The 18,819-nt window shown below is 37.2% G+C and overlaps 1 protein-coding gene across 1 annotated transcript in view; it reads right to left on the bottom strand.

Annotated features, from left to right (window-relative positions):
- Nucleotides 1-12,291, bottom strand: part of LOC141365357 (lysophospholipid acyltransferase 2-like) — a 71,801-nt gene extending 59,510 nt beyond the window's left edge. The window contains exon 1 of the mRNA XM_073869637.1: nt 11,979-12,291. Coding sequence (XP_073725738.1) covers nt 11,979-12,056 — 78 coding nt within the window. The 5' untranslated portion in view covers nt 12,057-12,291. The remainder of the gene's footprint in view (nt 1-11,978) is intronic.
- Nucleotides 12,292-18,819: the final 6,528 nt, after the last annotated feature.

Here is an 18,819-nt window from a genome sequence, read left to right as displayed (position 1 = left end):
TGTTCGCTCGTCGCCTTTGCCAGACATAAAGAATCGAATTTGCGAATGCAAAGGAATGAATCACATATGAGGCTCTTTTTTAACTAGAAGGTTAATATTGTTTTCACTTGCGACAAAACAACGAATTATCCGTGCATTTATATGTTACTATGCTTTAGGAGCTATCCATCTTTACTCTCCTCCCTCCTAATGTCGCATTCAGAGATCGATAAATCTTGACTGGCAAGATGGCGGCGAGCGAACGCCAAAACAACCAAAGTAAGTTGTTCAAAACCTTCTTTTAAGTAAACTCTGTGTACACAAACAATGTTCTCAATGCTGGAGTTCACGTGTAGAGACACAGGTGATACTTCGAGCAAAGTTTCATGTTGTGTCGAGCGTTCTTAGTGTTGTAAAAATAGCGATGTTGATGCCCACAACATATTGAAGGCATAGCTTATAGTTCTTTTGCGACCACTTCAGGTACCCAAAATGGCAGAAGACAAGTTTGAGATGTGAGTGACGTCAGCTGATATTCATGAATACACTGCTAAACGCAGCTTTTTGTCAAAACAATATATATTTTTATCAAACTTTAACTTAAAAAATTAAGTTAAACTATTTTAACTAAGCCAAAACTTAAAGTAGGTTGAATTGACTTACAAAACCAAGTTGTTTTAACTTCATGCTGCATATTTGTTACAGTGTGCCGAGTGGGCGGCCCGGGAAAAGATTGCAGCAATTAGCAAATAGCAACATGACCCAACTTCCAATGATCCAATCAATTATCGATCGACTCACATATACATCACAATGGAAAAATAAGACAACGGCTACTTCCGTTTCATTGTGACTTTAAATAATAGTCTGTTCCTTACACAAAATTAAAGACTTCACAAACCTTATGTCGCCTTCACACTTTCAGCTTGAAAATATCTATTCAGACCGATATGGCATTGATATTGTTCCTTTTGCTTCTATTGTACAAAATAGTTTTGTGCGATACTGTTATTTTTACTTTTTCCCCGACCAGAATAGATCCTACTATAATAAACAGATTATCTATTGGTCACACATATTCACAGTTCAGAGTTCATCAAAGTTGAACTTGAATGCACCAAAGTGCAAAATTGCTTGAAACGTCTAGTTTAATCATAGCATTATGGATAACATGAATGGTGTTGTTTTATCCTTAGTGGCTATCTGTACCCCTCCTGTACCTGAACAAGCTATACAAGTACCCCTTTGTCACCAAACTGTAAAAACTTTCTTGACTAGTGATGAGTTGTATAAATTATAAAAATAAAGTTGAATTAGCTTAAGTTATTTCAATTTTATTTTTAAAAGTTTATAGCAACTCCATATTAGTCAAGAAAGTTTAAAGACACACTATGCAGTTATTTTACCTTAATATAACAGCTTCAAATTTATTTCAGTTGTAAACAAAGTCATAGTAGGGTGAATCATCCTCCTGTTGAAGCTCGGGGAGGACGCCGTTAACAAAACCAGCAATGCAAGCTTGAGAGAACCGCCCCTGACAAATCTCGCAAGAATCACGACTTGCTTTACGGCAACGACGTCACACGTTAGGCTTGTTCGACTTCGTGTGGCGCTGCAAGAACCGACCGCCGGATGACGTCAAAGTACCGCGAGAATGATCCGAGACGGCACTTTGACGTCATCCGGCTATCGGTTCTTGCAGCGCTGCATGAAGTCGATCAAGCCTATAACAACAACTGCACGCGCAAATTTTGAGACGTGAGGCTAAACCATTTAAAAGTTAAGAAAGCGCGTTCGGAAGAGAGTAGGAAAAGAAAATCTGACCGCGTTAGGAACCGGACAAGAGTCCCACTCAGTCAGGTTTTTACTCGTTGGCGTGAGCTAAAAGACAGCACTGGATGGGATGCTGATCTGGCGATCTTGTTGATGGACTAGTAAGTAAATCTCTCATTTGTAAACTTGTTTGCGGTCTATGTTGTATGTTGTTGCGCTTGCTTGTAGTATGTCATGCGATTATCATGACAACAGTTGTCAATATCTCACATAATTATCAGGACATAAATAAGCCTAGAGGTTGTAAATAGTGTAAACATGCACAATTTGCAAACTATTATGATAAATAGCAATAATCATGTATAGTGACATGACATTATAACGAACGTTATGAAATAATGCAACGTACACAAATTAATTTGTCATGGAATTTTGTAATGTTTACTTGTGATTTAGCTGCAATCATGTAAAAACGTTATAAGCCAGCAAACGCGGTACTTTATTATTATATGCACTCTACACTTGGAATAAACTTCTTATCCTATTACCATCATCTGTAGTTTAGTAGACTATGCAGTAGCCTAATATTTGTATGAAATTGTGAAATATTGCCTGGTCATTATCTTCGGAGTACTAGAGTGGGAAATTACGACAGTTGCAAGTATTCTCCAGTGACTCTAGGGGTCACTGTTTGACAAAAACGCCGAAACTGCATAGAACGGCTTTAAATAAATTGTAAATTCAAGTTGCTTAAACTTAAAAAGTGCAACAAGGAATTTTTGTCTTTAAGATAAGCATTAAGCAGAAATCTGCTTGTTGGAAGAAAGAAACAAGGCCGTCAAGTCGGGCCTGCTGAACCTGCATGCGGCACCTGTAGTTTCCCATGGGAATCTTCATTTCACAACTGTGTGACACACCGCCAGCTCGGCTGCACGTCTAACATCCTGCCAGCACACCCCCCCACATCCCTTGCATTACTGATTCACTTGGCAATCCGTCTCTGAAATAAGCACTAGCAAGTCCGCATACAACTTTACCTGCAGGCAAAGATAAGGAGCTACTCTGCTGACTGCAGAAGGAGTGCTTAAGATAAGCCACACTTTCTCCGAAGCTTTACTTGACCCAACTGCCAACAGGGAGTTTTTTCACCCTTATTCAGCCCTGTATTAAAATCAACTTACAGGCTAACTTTACTGTGCTGTCAGTCAAGTAACCCTTAATAAAAAAACACTAGGGAAAGCCCTAAAAAGCAGATTGTTACCAATGAATGATCTCTATGTTAGTTCATGAGACATGAATTTAACATGAATAACATCATACAACAAAACTTTCATGCATTTTCTCCATGCTAAACATAGAGGACAGTGTTTGAACCCAAGGCCCACATGTCTCCATCTTTACAACATCACTGCATCAATGATTCAGAGCAGTAAAATGAAATAGCTTTACACAAAATTACGTGATGCTTGCTCTTATCAAAACCTCACACCACAAGGTGTGTTTTCTGGGTAGTATAGATATTTTTACTGATCAAAAGAAATCACCCGAGGTCTTAATGATATTTTGGTTTATAAACACGGATTGCATGGCACCGCTCCTTCAGTGTATGGGATAATTTAGCCATTTTATTGTCCAACATCACTAAAATCAATCGCTTGGAAATGTAATAGGCTGTTGTTTCAGGCACAAGCAAACAATTAACAAAGATAAGATTAACCTAGCATTAAAAGAAGTGTTTAAAAAAATATCTGTATCCACATCCGTAGCATTGACTGCATTGCGTAAGCAAACTATTCAACCATGTAACCTGTAGTCCGGTTCCTCATTCTGGCATAGTTTAGTTTTATTATTATATAGTTTAGTTTCATACACATATATAATTTCAAACACACACACACACATATACATTTATATATACAGTACTGTGTCTAAGTACAAGTCTTAGGCCACCATGCTACCATTAGATTTGTAGTTTTTGCAATTGTATAGTGATCATATATAATTATTTCTCAGTCTTTTTATTAGAATACAACCAGAAATTACAGGAAATGTGTATGTATAAGCTGAAGTGTCAAGTATTTAGGGTAAACTCCCATTCCACTTGAGCAATAGCCGGCAGCTGCAGGACCTTTTAAACCTAAATGAAATTAAATCCTAATTTCTCATTTTAATCAAATGACTTCAGGACTTCAGTCTCCTCAAAAAAGCTTACAAAAGAGGTATCGTGCCAAGAGAGGTCACACTAAATAACGACTGATGCCTCAAGAAGACATTTAGTTCAGAAATTTTTTTGTTTTTAATTTTGTGTACATATTTCCTGTATTTTCTGTTTGTATATTAAAAAAAGAGTGAAAATGAATATGGATGGACAATAAAACTTTGCAAAAACAACAAACTGCTGGTGGTGGCCAAAGACTTTTGTATATACTTTTGTATATATATATATATGCTATATATATGCTATACTTCTCATTAATGCAATTATCTAATCAACCAATCACATAACAGTTGCTTCAATGCATTTAGGGGTGTGGTCCTCCAAACTGAATGTCAGAATGGAAAAGAAAGGTGATTTAAGCAATTTTGAGCGTGGCATGGTTGGTGGTGCCAGACGAGCCGGTCTGAGTATTTCACAATCTGCTCAGTTACTGGAATTTTCACGCACAACCATTTCTAGGGTTTACAAAGAATGGTGTGAAAAGGGATAAACATCCAGTATGCGGCAGTCCTGTGGGCGAAAATGCCTTGTTGATGCTAGAGGTCAGAAAAGAATAAGCTGATAGAAAAACAAACTTTGACTGCAATAACCACTCGTAACAACCAAGGTATGCAGCAAAGCATTTGTGAAGCCACAACACGCACAACCTTGAGGCGGATGGACTACAACAACAGAAGACCCCACCAGGTACCACTCATCTCCACTACAAATAGGAAAAAGAAGCTACAATTTGCACAAGCTCACCAAAATTGGACAGTTGAAGACTGGAAAATGTTGCCTGGTCTGATGAGTCTCGATTTCGATTTCCATCCTCTGATGGCTACTTCCAGCAGGATAATGCACCATGTCACAAAGCTCGAATCATTTCAAATTGGTTTCTTGAACATGACAATGAGTTCACTGTACTAAAATGGCCCCCATAGAGCATCTTTGGGATGTGGTGGAACGGGAGCTTCGTGCCCTGGATGTGCATCCCACAAATCTCCATCAACTGCAAGATGCTATCCTATCAATATGGGCCAACATTTCTGAAGAATGCTTTCAGCACCTTGTTGAATCAATGCCACGTAGATGCCAATTGAGACAGTTCTGAAGGCGAAAGGGGGTCAAACACAGTATTAGTAGGGTGCTCCTAATAATCCTTTAGGTGAGTGTGTGAATATATATATAAACTACACTGTCCAACACAAAAAGCTTCTGTCACAGGCAGCAGCTTCCTGCTACATCTCTTCATGTCGATCCAACACAGCTTCCTTGGTTTGCTATAAATAGCTCACCATTCAAACCTTCCCTGCATGACAAACAGCTGCCATTTATCCTGCTTTATACAATACACCAGTCTAGCCAAAAAGATAGAAGTAACTAAAGTCTGCTTGCCCGTGGGTCTGTCACCCAAATGGAGTGATGTGATAATTTAAAAACAAGTGCCAACATTTTTCACAGACTCCCTGTCGATTGCAACTCTTTATTTTGGAAGCCAATCACAACAAAGGGTTAAAATAAGACGCTACTAATGAAATGAGAAAGAATTGAAGAGCTCAGATGCAAAACGCTCTAAGTTTTTTTGTAAATGAGAATTTTTATCAGACTCTTAAAGGGACACTCCACTTTTTTTGAAAATATGCTGATTTTCCATCACCCCTAGAGTTAAACATTTAATTTTACAGTTTTGGAATCCAGGGATCCAGGGTCTGGCGCTACCACTTTAGCATAGCTTAGCACAATCCATTGAATCTGATTAGACCATTAGCATCACGCTAAAAAGTAACCAAAGAGTATATTTTTCCTATTTAAAACTTAACTCTTCTGTAGTTACATCGTGTTCTAAGACTGACAGAAAATGAAAAGTTGTGAAATGCCTACGAAGGAATGCAACGCAGAGATTTTTGACCTGATGGGAGGGGTTCTAGTGGCCCAATCACAGCGCTTGCGGTACGCGTAGAATATACGCCCTGTTAAATTTTTGGTGAGGTGCGTGCAGAGCTACTTACAGCCTATGCATAGCCTACAGCGTAGAACTTACGCACGACTATAAATTACACTTTAGTCTCCCTTTCTCTCTCTCTCTCTGATCTCTGCACTTCCTTTTTAACTGATGACCACTAATGCCTCCATTTACCAGTTTCCTTTAATGCGCCCTGTAATTTCAAGATACAACTAGGAAAAAGTGCATCAGTTTTACAATGCAACGGCAAGCTGAATCAAAAACAGTTCTCCATGCAACACTTTCTTCTTACAGTCAGCAAACTCCCTTCTGTTGGACTTCCACCAGCCTTACTATCTATTAATGAGCTTGCAACTAAAAAGTGAAATGTTTTCAAAGCAGTAGGCTATTTTTTCCAGGAAGTGCTAGGACAGATCTAGCGAGGGCATACCGACGATCCGACTGTAATGACTCACAATGAGCCTCAAAACGTTCCGGTTGCTAGGATACATCACTACCACAGAGCCACGGTGGCTGGAAATGAGACTGACAATAAGTAATGTGGGAAGTATAGATGCTGAAATGTGATCAATTTCCTTTTCATTTTGAGTCATGGCGCATGTGTAAAAAACATCACACCTGGGCAACAGGCATCATCTGGGAGAAAACGAAAGATTTTGCTTACGTCTGAAAGGATGGAAAATCACTTCAGGACGGTCTGTTAGTGTCAGCTTTCACTGTGTAGATCTGCTGCTACAGTACATGCACCTGCCACAGTCACGAGCAACTTCTTTCAACAACCCATTAGCTTTACCAGCAGGGGTGATGGAGCAACCAGCACTTCTGCCTTTTTATTGAGTCCTCAACTGTATAAAAATCAAAGTAAATTACCGAAGAACTGCCGCATGGTAATATACCCAGTCCTACAGAAGCACCTTCTTGTATAAACAAGTCTACTTAAAACAATTACAATAGAGAAAAACTAAGGTGCTCGTTCACTCCCTCTGGTTAGAGCTGACACTTTAAACTCTACAAGGACTTTCTTAAAAATTAGTCTGCACTCTGGGGCCTTGATGAATCAGATGGGCATGCACCTACATACAATAGAGCGAGATCAAAACATAATTTATTAATCCGTGTTCTTTTTAAGCTGGATTATGTCCCTGTAGGGGTCAATGTGAGGTTATTTAAAGGGGTCATATCATGAGATTTTTTTTAGTGTAAAATAAGTCTTTGGTGTCCCCAGAGTGCGTATGTGAAGTTTTAGCTGAAAATACCCCGCAGCAGGGTTTCCAGCAGAAAATTTGTTAGTTAAGGTGGTAGGGTTGGACGGGTGGGCGGGGCCGAGGGCGTGGCAATCAAAGGGGTGTATGCGTGGTGATGTGAAACTAAAGGGTTAATAAACACAAACTAAAGCAGATGTTGTAGAACGTCTGGCGAACGATGATAGATAGCGCAAAAATGTAAAAACTGATTATTTGAGCGTGGCATAGTTGTTGGTGCCAGATGGGTCGCTCTGAGTATTTCACAATCTGCTCAGTCACTGGGATTTTCACGAACAACCATTTCTAGGGTTTACAAAGAATGGTGTGAAAAGGGAAAAACATCCAGTATGCGGCAGTCCTGTGGGCGAAAATACCTTGTTGATGCTAAAGGTCAGAGGAGAATGAATCGACTGATTCAAGCTGATAGAAGAGCAACTTTGACTGAAATAACCACATGTTACAACTGAGGTATGCAGCAAAGCATTTGTGAAGCCACCACACGCACAACCTTGAGGCAGATGGGCTACAACAGCAGAAGACCCCACCGGGTACCACTCATCTCCACTACAAATAGGAAAAAGAGGCTATAATTTGCACAAGCTCACCAAAATTGGACAGTTGAAGAAAAATGTTGCCTGGTCTGATGATTCTCGATTTCTGTTGAGACACTCAGAATTTGGCGTAAACAGAATGAAAACATGGATCCATCATGCCTTGTTACCATTGTTCAGGCTGGTGGTAGGGATGTAATGGTGTGGTGGATGTTTTCTTGGCACACTTTAGGCTCGTTAGTGCCAATAGGGCATCGTTTAAATGCCACGGCCTACCTGAGCATTGTTTCTGACCATGTCCATCCCTTTATGACCACCATGTACCCATCCTCTGATGAGTACTTCCAGCAGGATAATGCACCATGTCACAAAGCTCAAATCATTTCAAATTGGTTTTCTGAACATGACAATGAGTTCACTGTACTAAAATAGCCCCCACATTCACCAGATCTCAACCCAATATAGCATCTTTGGGATGTGGTGGAACGGGACCTTCATGTCCTGGATGTGCATCTCACAAATCTCCATCAACTGCAAGATGCTATCCTATCAATTTGGGCCAACATTTCTAAAGAATGCTTTTAACACCTTGTTGAATCAATGCCACATAGAATTAAGGCAGTTCTGAAGGCGAAAGGGGTTCAAACACAGTATTAGTATGGTGTTCCTAATAATCCTTTAGGTGAGTGTATCCCTGCCTATAAAGGCTGTCCAGAGCAAAGTCGAGGCAGCTGCCTAAGGGGGTGAAAGCTTTTAAGCGCGGCAGAAAACGCCTGGAGGACGCCGAATGCCAGTTGTTGTTTCAACTGAGCACTTTGGTTGCTGTAATACTTCTGCTTTGTTTATCAGTCGTTGTATGATGCGCGGTTGCCTGTTGTGATATTTGTCCCGCCCCTCCTCTACTGTGATTGGATGGCCGTGTGGGAACTGACATTGACGAGCTGAGCTTTTCACACGAAGTTGAATTTTTTTCAACTCTCGGCGCCCAGCGCTGAGCGCGAAAAAACGTCAAACTCGGACTTTCAGCGTGGAAAAAAAACGTTAGCTGCTCCCTTTGTTGAAAAATGGCAAGCTTCCAATGGAAACAATTGAAAACATATGCCTGCCGCAGGCGTAAAAGCCTTGGTGTGCACAACCCCCTAAGCTTTCCAACACAGTCTTTGTCAGGTCCACAAAAGTCCAAACATGTGCCAAATAGAGACAGGGTAAATGTTGCATTAAAAATGATTTGTAGAGAAAGTCAAGGTCCATTATGACCAAAATGTACTTCAGCACATCAACAGAAAATAATACAAAAAGAGCAGTTCAACACTTCCATAAGCAAGACTCCACCAGAGGCAACTGGTGTCAAGAGACTACTATTAAAAGAGAGAGAGAGAGAGAGAGAGAGAATCCTCCTCTGAGAAATCATGGCTACGTCTTGTGCATCTGCTGGGCTCACTGGGGTAGGAGACAAGAGACCTGTGTGCTTCCTGATAACATGCCACTGAATACGATTTCATTCAGTGAATTAAGAGCTTTGATATGAAATATTATGAAATATTATAAGCTCTAGTGTGTACTAGTGACATAACTTTAAGGACTGTGGTCTATTTTAAGTCTTCCTTAAACTAGGATCCATCCAGCTCTGAAGGTCATTAGGTCAACCAGAATTTCAGAAAGTGAAGTGAGCCTTGCCACTGTGTGAAGGACAAGGCATTAGTCATCATGTATTTTACTACAATTCAATACTAATATCCTATTATTTTTAAATTAAACTAATTTAGTGTTTTCAAGGACACACCCACACACTGGTTGGATCAAAAAAGAGATAAACTGCCCCAGACTCGCATTATTGGTTGTTGCTTTGTTATTCAATTTATTTATTTAGCTATTTAATTAACACAAGCCAGTAAACCGTGGAGCAATATACAAATGCCCTAAGGCTCATATGCAAATTGGTTATCTAAGTGCCCTCAGTGACATGGTTATTTTAACATCCCAGTCTCAAATTAAACACTTCTCATCTTCCTTTGCAGATAAACTGGAACCAGTCTAGCAATCCAAATGTTATGCAATCTCCCGGCTGGCCGAGGCTCAGGAAGTTGTAATCCTGACAGCTCATTTCATGATGGGTTATATTATTGATTTCTGTCACATTAAAATGATCTCCTGAATGGAATCATTGTGCTATCTGCCAAAAATCTCATTCAACAAAGTCTGACTGAGATTCATGCCAGCACATGGCACTATGGATATAACCAAATAGATTTACAGACCATAAACCACATTGTTTGCATTCTTGATTTATCCTGATGAGAAGGCTACTACAGATTAATGTTTAGAGGGATGCTTCCATTAATGTATGTACACTTCAAAGTCTGACATGCACTTAAATATTTGTAACAATTTGGAGAAAATACAAATAGAGACAAGAATGTTCACACACCAGAGCGACTGCATTTTAGCCACATTCCACACGCGCCGCAGCAAAAGAGGTCAGAGAAGTTTAAAAAGACAATACGGGTACAGTATGCATGGGTACAGGGCAACTGTAAAGATGCGTTATCTATACACCTCATCAAACTTCATTCATGTGTTTATAAAGAGATTGTAATGAAGCAGCATGATCCAGGAAGGATGAAAAAAATCTTGCACGACCAGAGATGTGAACTACTTTTTTGTAGGTTAAAATACCTCTTACACCACATTGACAAAATTGGCTCTGCATATACATTTTTAAGATGCAATGCATAACATTGACTCCTACTGTTCGTGAAAAAAAACTTTTTTGCATGGCAGGCAGATTTTTAACTGCAACAAGAAATCAAATTTTAAAGGTGCAGTGTGTAATTTTTAGAAGGATCTCTTGACAGAAATGCAAAATAATATACAAAACTATATTATCAGGGGTGTATAAAGACCTTTCATAATGAACCGTAATGGTTTTATTACCTTAGAATGAGACTTTTTTTCTACATACCGAGGGTCCCCTTACATGGAAGTCGCCATTTTGTGCCACCATGTTTCTACAGAAGCCCTTAACGGACACCTTTTTTTTACTAAGTTGTCTCCGAAGATGACATGTTTGTCCAGTGGGGGCTACCATAGCTTCTCTATGTGTTTTAAAAGCGAGGGGTGAGCAGTGGACTGAGCCATTGGTTGCAATTTGCAACCTCACCACTAGATGCCACTAAAATTTACACACTGGACCTTTAATGCATCCCCAAGCATAATACAGCAGCAATGTTCAGCAAGGATAAAACAATGCAATCATATTACTTGTTGGAAAGAGCGTGAAAGAAAGGAATTTTAATATATCCCAAGGCATTATTAATTCATTCACCCAATCTAAATAAATGAAGATATCAACCCATGAGCCATCTGTGATTAAAGGTACTTGTTCTTAATCTGCTTGTTTATTTAGATTACAATAAATATTACATGCAGTTGCAGGTAGTAGTTCAGATGTGGTAAAGCATCAGTTTCTATATGTGTGACGTCACAAAACTGTCGGTAGGCACGTAGGACGTCAAAAAACTCCAAGTATGAAGCCACATTTGTTTTAAGATGAAAACAAAACTTTTGGTTCCATATATGCAATACGATTAGCATAAAATAATAGTTTATTTTTAGCTATTATTATTGTTGCTGTTACTAATAATAATAATCATAATAATAATAGTTTTGTATAATTTTTTTTAAATATTAAAATTTTTAAATCTTTAAAAATCTAGTCAACACAACAAGTGACGACAAAATGACGTATAATGCAACATTGTGTAAAATGAAACAAATAAGCTCTGTAAAGCCTCGTTTTCTTTCATTATTAATAACCGTTTAACTCTTACAAACCTGTTAATCCACTCGTCTTTTACAATAACCGTCTCTTTAAATCAAGTATAATCGTGACCACGGCTGTGTTTTAAAACCTGAGCTAACTACATAGACAGCATTTGGGACGTCAGAGTCACGAGCCTGCGTTTTCGTGCATCGTGGGCGCGTGTTTCTCAAAACTAGCCAGTCAACACGCTATGTTTTACGACACAGCCATGGTTCACTTGTCATCAGCCAATGTTTAGCAAAAACACAGGCAGGAAAGGAAAAACTGCCGTTGTGTAATATATAATGACAAACAGGAGGATGTAATGTGATACACTGAGCTCATAATAAAACGCTTATATCACGCAGTCGATGCCAGAGATGATGTGTGCTGTATTTATAGCAAACGATTCCAGATCAGCTAGCGAGAAACGCGCAGCATCAATGTATGTTAAAGTGACAGTTACCTGGTCCAGCGGTAGATTAATAATCTCACTGATTGGCTGCAGTACTGTAAAGCCAGTGCAAGCCGTCGTGATGGCCATGATTCAGTCCAGCTCTCGGCTCCCTTGAAATCCCACAAAACGCCGTCTTCCCTCAGTCTGACTCCGTCTCCCTCTTTCTCTCCTTTTCTGGCGTTGTCTGTTCGCTGCGATGTCCTCTTGTGCTCCTCTGGTCGCGGACTATCAGTGCTTTTTCTCTTTTGAACATCAACACAAAGCTCGTGTAGGCGGACTGTGTCGCCCAACCCCTCCATTACATCAAAATACAGCTGCTCAGGGCAGACAACTTCACTGCCACTCCCATTCATTCATAATCCCTCCCAACTCAATTACTACTGTATGTATCAACATGTGTGTAGGCCAAGCAGTAGAAAACATGCACCACATATAGTATTGAATTATGTTTGTATGTAAGCAATATAATATTGTTAAGTAAATGTGGCAAGTGCATGATTTCATATTATCAATATGTACAATGTTTACATGTTGCTTACCAAATTCTCCTTTGTAAGTGTCGCAACACTTTTTATGATTACTTTTAAGCTTAATCTGTATTAAACTGGGATATTCATTCATTCAAACTTACAAGTTACTCTGCAATGACATCACATCTTTGCAAACTTACTGTAATAGCAACAATAAACCTCCAATAAACCTTTGAGTGGTGGCATTTAAGCATTTGGCAAACACTTACATTTAGGCCCCTGTATGCTGTATTGTGTGTTTTAAGCACATCCTATGCAAATCATTCTTAGCACAGCCACTTATTTTCATATCCGTTTACATGCTTGAGTAGCTGTACAGAATAATATTTTGGCCAAAGGCCTATTGTTACAGCACCACACTTCATCTTATTTTAGGTCTCAAATATATATATAAAAAAAAAATATATATATATATATATATATTATATTTCAACAAACTCTTTGTGACATCTCAGTTAAGGTTGCAAGAGATCTGTATTCACAGAATAAACAAAGACCATGGGCACTGTGGTGTATTGGAATAATGTGTGCAGTATATGAGTATAATGTGCATTCATTGGTTCCTGTGCCTAGCCTAGGAGATAATATTTAAGTCACATGATGTGGTTTTCACTCGGATGATGTGATGTAATCTGCGTGTGACCTGAACATGAATTAAAGCATGTTTGATAGCATTTAGTTGTTTGCCTTATGAATATACAACAGGCACCGAGACAACCTGTTATAGAGGAACTATAAAAGTGAGGCAAATGCCAAACTATTTTTGTGAATACTCTTTTTGTTGTTTCAGGTCACAATGTTCTTTCTTTGTTAAAGGGATAGTTCACCCAAAAATGACAATTATGTCATGATTTACTCACGCTCATTTTTGTTACAAACCTGTATAAATGTATTGGTTTTGATTAACACAAAGAAAGATATTTTGAAGAATGTTCTTAATCAAACCATTCATGAGCCCCATTCACTATAGTATTGGCTCAAAAAGGGTTGGTTACAAAATAACGCCTTTATGTTTATCAGAACAAAGAAATTAATACAGGTTTGTAACAACATGAGAGAGAGTAAATGATGACAGAATTTTCATATTTGGGTAAACTATCCCTTTAACACGTGAGTTGTTTTAGGAGAACTATCCCTCTGCAGTCTGCAACACAGTCAGACACTGCCACCCACTGGTCATATTGGAAACCAACTATTACTCTGTACTATTTGCTAAAAACAAACAGAAAAATAAGTTCTTAATTATAATAACAACAACATTCTTCAATTCATTCTGTAAACACATTTTAAGAGAGAGTGATCAGTTTTGTTTTCTGCTTTGTAATCTGATGAACTACAATAAAAACACTGAAACTAATGGCAACAGTAAAGTTAACTGTAGATCTATGGTAAGTTCTAGGGAATAAATTATCTAAAGCATATTTTTATATTTACATTCAGTAGTACTTTATGTTGTCTTATTGTTTTACCATTTCTCAGTCCTACAGTAGGGGGCAGTGTCTTGTTCTTTTCATTTCGGTGATTAGAATGTTATTTTGAAAATCATAAGGACATTAGTGATATTGCAAAATTTGTCACTATATCCAAAATAACGACTTAATAGAGTAGGCCTTGTTTATTTAGTTTTTTTTTTCATTTTTCATTTTGCTGTTTTAGAATTTAATAAGACTTGCGTTATTTTGCCTTTGGTAAACAGATGATGAAGTACATCAAAGCTATATTTTACAAAATTTAATTGTGATTGGAGCAGTGAATGTGCACCCTGTTTGTACATACTTTTGTCTTTGTACCTTATGACCTGATAGACACTAATATTCCTTTAACCTCCTAAGACCTAGATGTCCACATTCACATTTTTTTTGTTGTTTGCACCATAATACTTAATTGTAACTGGAACCTGTTGTACACAAATGTGGACAATTACACAGCTTCATGTTCAATGAAAAAAAAGTGGTTATTATATTTATTGGTTAACCCCAAAATAGCTGGAAAAAATCTTTAAAAAAGACAAATCAAAGCTCGAATCTTAGGAGGTAAAAGGGCATATTTCACTTTTGACTTTTTTAAGATGTCAAATAAGTCTTTTGTGACCCCAGAGTATGTCTGTGAAGTTTAAGCTCAAAATACCCCACAGATCAATTATTATAGCATGTAAAAATTGTCACTTTGTAGGTGTGAGCAAAAATTTGCAATTTTTGTGTCCTTTTAAATGGAAATGAGCTGATCTCTGCACTAAATGGCAGTGCTGTGGTTGGATAGTGCCGATTAAGGGGTGGTTCTGACATCACAAGGGGACGATCTTTTTCACATTTTCTAGGTTGATAGAAGCACTAGGGACTCAATTATAGCACTTAAATGTGGAAAAAAATCTGATTTATGTAATATGCCCTTTTATGTCCCTTTTGTACCTTTGTATAAATTAAGGTTATTTTTTATAAGGATAAATGTACATCAGTAGCTCGGATCAAATGATTGAAAATTGACCTTTTTGTGTTATAGCAGCAGTAGGCTACTCTATAAAAAGAAAAAAATCATTAAATCTATTTAATATCTCAGTTGTTTCTCTTAAACATTAATTAGGTTCAAGGAGAGCAAACATACACTGTAGCACTTTGTCATTATTGACTCATGCTTATGTCGTTTGAATCCCCGATGTCTTTGTTTTTGAACCCAAAAGCAAATGTGCTGTTTTGGGTTTTCTGGTTACAATTGGATGGTGACCAAAGCAATCACCATCCCATGGCCATATAATATGCGAGGGACGTGGGGGACATGTCTCTGGGGCACCATCGTAACCATAGTAACAAGAAAACCCTTCAAGCTTCAAAAGGACCCAAAAGTGTTAAATTAATAACTCCACCCAACTTGGGTCATACATTTAAAGTGCCCAGAAAACATTTACTCCTCTACTTTCTTGTTCTTGAGTTCTTGTTGTGAACATTTCAATATACAGTAAACTTCATATGTTTTACCGGAATCTACATTATTTTACCAATGGTTCATACATACAGCTTTATACTTAACAGCATTTGCATCAAACTCATCAGTAATAACATTTTCCTCTGTAAAAAGCTATTGCAAAGCATATGCAGGATATCCACAAACTAGATGTAAATCACACCACCAAATACATTTCATAATAGCAAACACCTGCTCTTTGTCTTTTTCCTGCTTAACTCAGTGGTTTTTACGTTTACAAACATAATCATTAACAGGTCAGCACATAATGTTGGTACAAGGCTTTGTTGCTAAGTCTCTGCACAACACCTGTTCAACACAAATCCTCAGACATATGGAGAACAGTTTGTAAAGAAGGACTCAGCACTTCTGTTTGAGTCTGGGTGAGTGGGTAATACACAAACACTTGAAGAAGATCTTTTGAGAGTTACTACTTGCCATACTGTTAGCCTCATTTTCTCTCTTGTATGCCAGACAAGGGGGTTGGCAATTGGCATACTATGAGCTTAGAAACCTTATGAATATAGGCTCTTGTCAGATAAAATGTACAGATACTAGGCCTGATACAAATCTGGAAATCCAGCGATTAAAATAAGGCTCCCCTTGTGATGTCATAAGGGGATAATACTGCCCCTTAATCTGCACTATCCAACCACGGCACTACTATTTATTGCAGAGATCAGCTAATTTGCATTTTAAAAAACTATTTAAACATATTATAATAAATTATCTGTGAGGTATTTTGAGCTAAAACTTCACATACGTACTCTGGGGGCACCAAAGATTTATTTTACATCTTAAAAAGCCTTGTGAAATGTCCCCTTTAAAGAATTGTATTTATCTTCACTAAGAGGATAAAAAGAAGGAAGCAAGATATTATTTTTAGTTCTCTTTTTAAGTGTCAGACAAAACAACAAGTAAGTGTTTGTCAAAATCTAATGATATCTTGACTCTAGTTTCTATGGCAACTTTGCTTTAACTGTACCCATATAACACAATCTGAAAGGCAATTCATGCAGTGGAGTGGATCTAACGAGGGTCTCAATGTGGTGAAAATATAAAAATAATACATTCGTTTCTTTGCAACCCACTCTGTTTGAAATTTATTTGTATACAAACGAAAACATGATATCTTTTAGCACTGGGATCACAGCCAGAAGTTATTAATTAAATGGATGGACATAAAAGTCAGGCACTTCTTATTTGTTGGTTACTTTACTGTTTATATAAAAGCCACAAAAAAGTGTATTTATTTACATTATCATTTTTTTCTTTCACATTAGCATATTTGCTTATGTGCATTGTAATTTATTTAACATCAACATTCTTATTCATGGGACAAAATTCTGGTACAAAAATTTGACCCAGTCTGTGAAAACTAAAATATATATTTTTTGCGATTTAGTATTTTATATGAAATCATCCTTATATTAAGTAGGTCATGTCAAAGATTGAAATTAGTGACTGACCTTTAATGACCCTACACTGTAAAAAATGATTGCCTTAGTAAATTTAACTGAGTACATTTTATTAAAAACAGATTGTAAAAAGTAAAAATAACACAAAAATTTAAATAATTTTAAATTAAGACATTATTGAGTAAATTTAACTTAATTTCATCATCTAAAATCCACTTAAATTTGTAAGAAGAAAATTAACTTAATAATTTTGTTTAACTACTTGAATTATTTAAGCTAATATAACTATACACTGTAAAACCTAAAACTTAACTCAACTCAAACCATTTAAGTAAACCGGTTGCATTAGTTTTAAAACACATACATTTGAGTACTGTGAACTTAAACAAATTGAGTCATATGCAGTTATGCACTTATATTTAAGTTCACACTACTTAAATATAAGTGCATAATTGCACATGACTCAAGTTCACTGTACTTAAATTTATGTGTTTTAAAACTTAAATAGCCTAATGCAACCGGTTTACTTAAATGGTTTGAGTTAAGTTAACTGTTAGGTTTTACAGTGTAACTATAACCCAGCATGCTTTGCGTGCGAGTTTATGTTTCTGTTTTGAGTTTACCATCATTCAGAAGAGCGATGCATGTGTATAGACAATAGGTGACACAATGAAAATCATAATGTGTTCTCTATATAATCTTTATAGCCTGGATTTCTCAGACAAGGTCACAAATGTGTATGTTTTTTTTAAAAAAGAAACAGATTTTAAGGCTAGTGTGAATTATTATATCCTTATGGTCAATATTGTGCCTTTATTAAAAATAGATGAACATTATAGATTTCATAATCAAAGTAAAGTAAGTGTATCTGTACTTTTTATACTTTACTTCATTTTTGTCAGAAAACACATAGTGTATTCTGGGATTACACAAAAAAATCACTCTTATACTACCCTAAGACAGAAAACAGTTAATATCGGACAGTCTGGGATAGAGGAGAACAAACAAATTCATACATAAGCAAGCCACTGTCCTTCAACAGGTCAAGTGAGTATACTATTTATCTGTTCTCCTCATATAATTACACGTAGGCTTTGAACAATATTTTGGGGAAACCCTGCTAAAAAACTTTTATTGCTATAGTACTTGAAAAGGTTTGAAATAAAGCTATGGTAATATTTAACCTCCTTAGACCTGGTGTGGCCACATACGTGGGCGTCACATTTTTTTGTTGTTTGCACCATAATATAAATTCTGTGTAACTGGAACATGCACACAGACGTGAACAATTACACTGCTTCATGTTCAAAGATTAATATTTGGTTATTATATTTATTGGTTCTTTCTAACCCTAAATAGCTGGAAGAAATCTAAAGTGCAAGACAAACAAAAGCTCGGGTCTTAAGAAGTTAAGAAAGAACTGCAGTGTAGCATGCATAGCATGCTGGATATTTATGAAAAAGCTGAGTTTAAGCTGTCAAACTGGTCTCTCTTGAGAGATAGATTAAGAGATAGATCCATTTATATTGTCACTATGTTGCCTAATGCAAGGTGACTTTTCTTGGTGAAATCAATAATCCAATACTATCATGATGATGTCTTTTTTACCTCATTGACTTGCGTATCTTTTTGTGTCTTTCCAATAGTTTCGTCCAGTTGATGTTTTCTTCCTCCTATCAGCCCTTTTTAGTGTGTTTTTGCCACTGACCTTATTGCATATGCATGAGGAGTTTCCTTTTCTGTTGGCCTATGTTATAACAGAATCATTATAAAACTTTATTTCATTATGTTAACCATTAACATGTGAGACTACAACTTCATTCCACACTTCAAAGCATCTTCAAGTTACACCTTTTTTACTGCTTGGCAACCTTTAGTGGTGAAAATTACATATTGTGCCTTTAACGCAGCTCACATGGACTAACACAGCCAATAGTGTCCCAT

The sequence above is a fragment of the Misgurnus anguillicaudatus genome, chromosome 7 (genome assembly GCF_027580225.2).
Source record: "Misgurnus anguillicaudatus chromosome 7, ASM2758022v2, whole genome shotgun sequence".
Taxonomy (NCBI): Eukaryota; Metazoa; Chordata; class Actinopteri; order Cypriniformes; family Cobitidae; genus Misgurnus; species Misgurnus anguillicaudatus.
The sequence above is the reverse complement of the archived record's forward strand: the minus strand, read 5'-3'. Positions and strand labels throughout refer to the sequence as shown.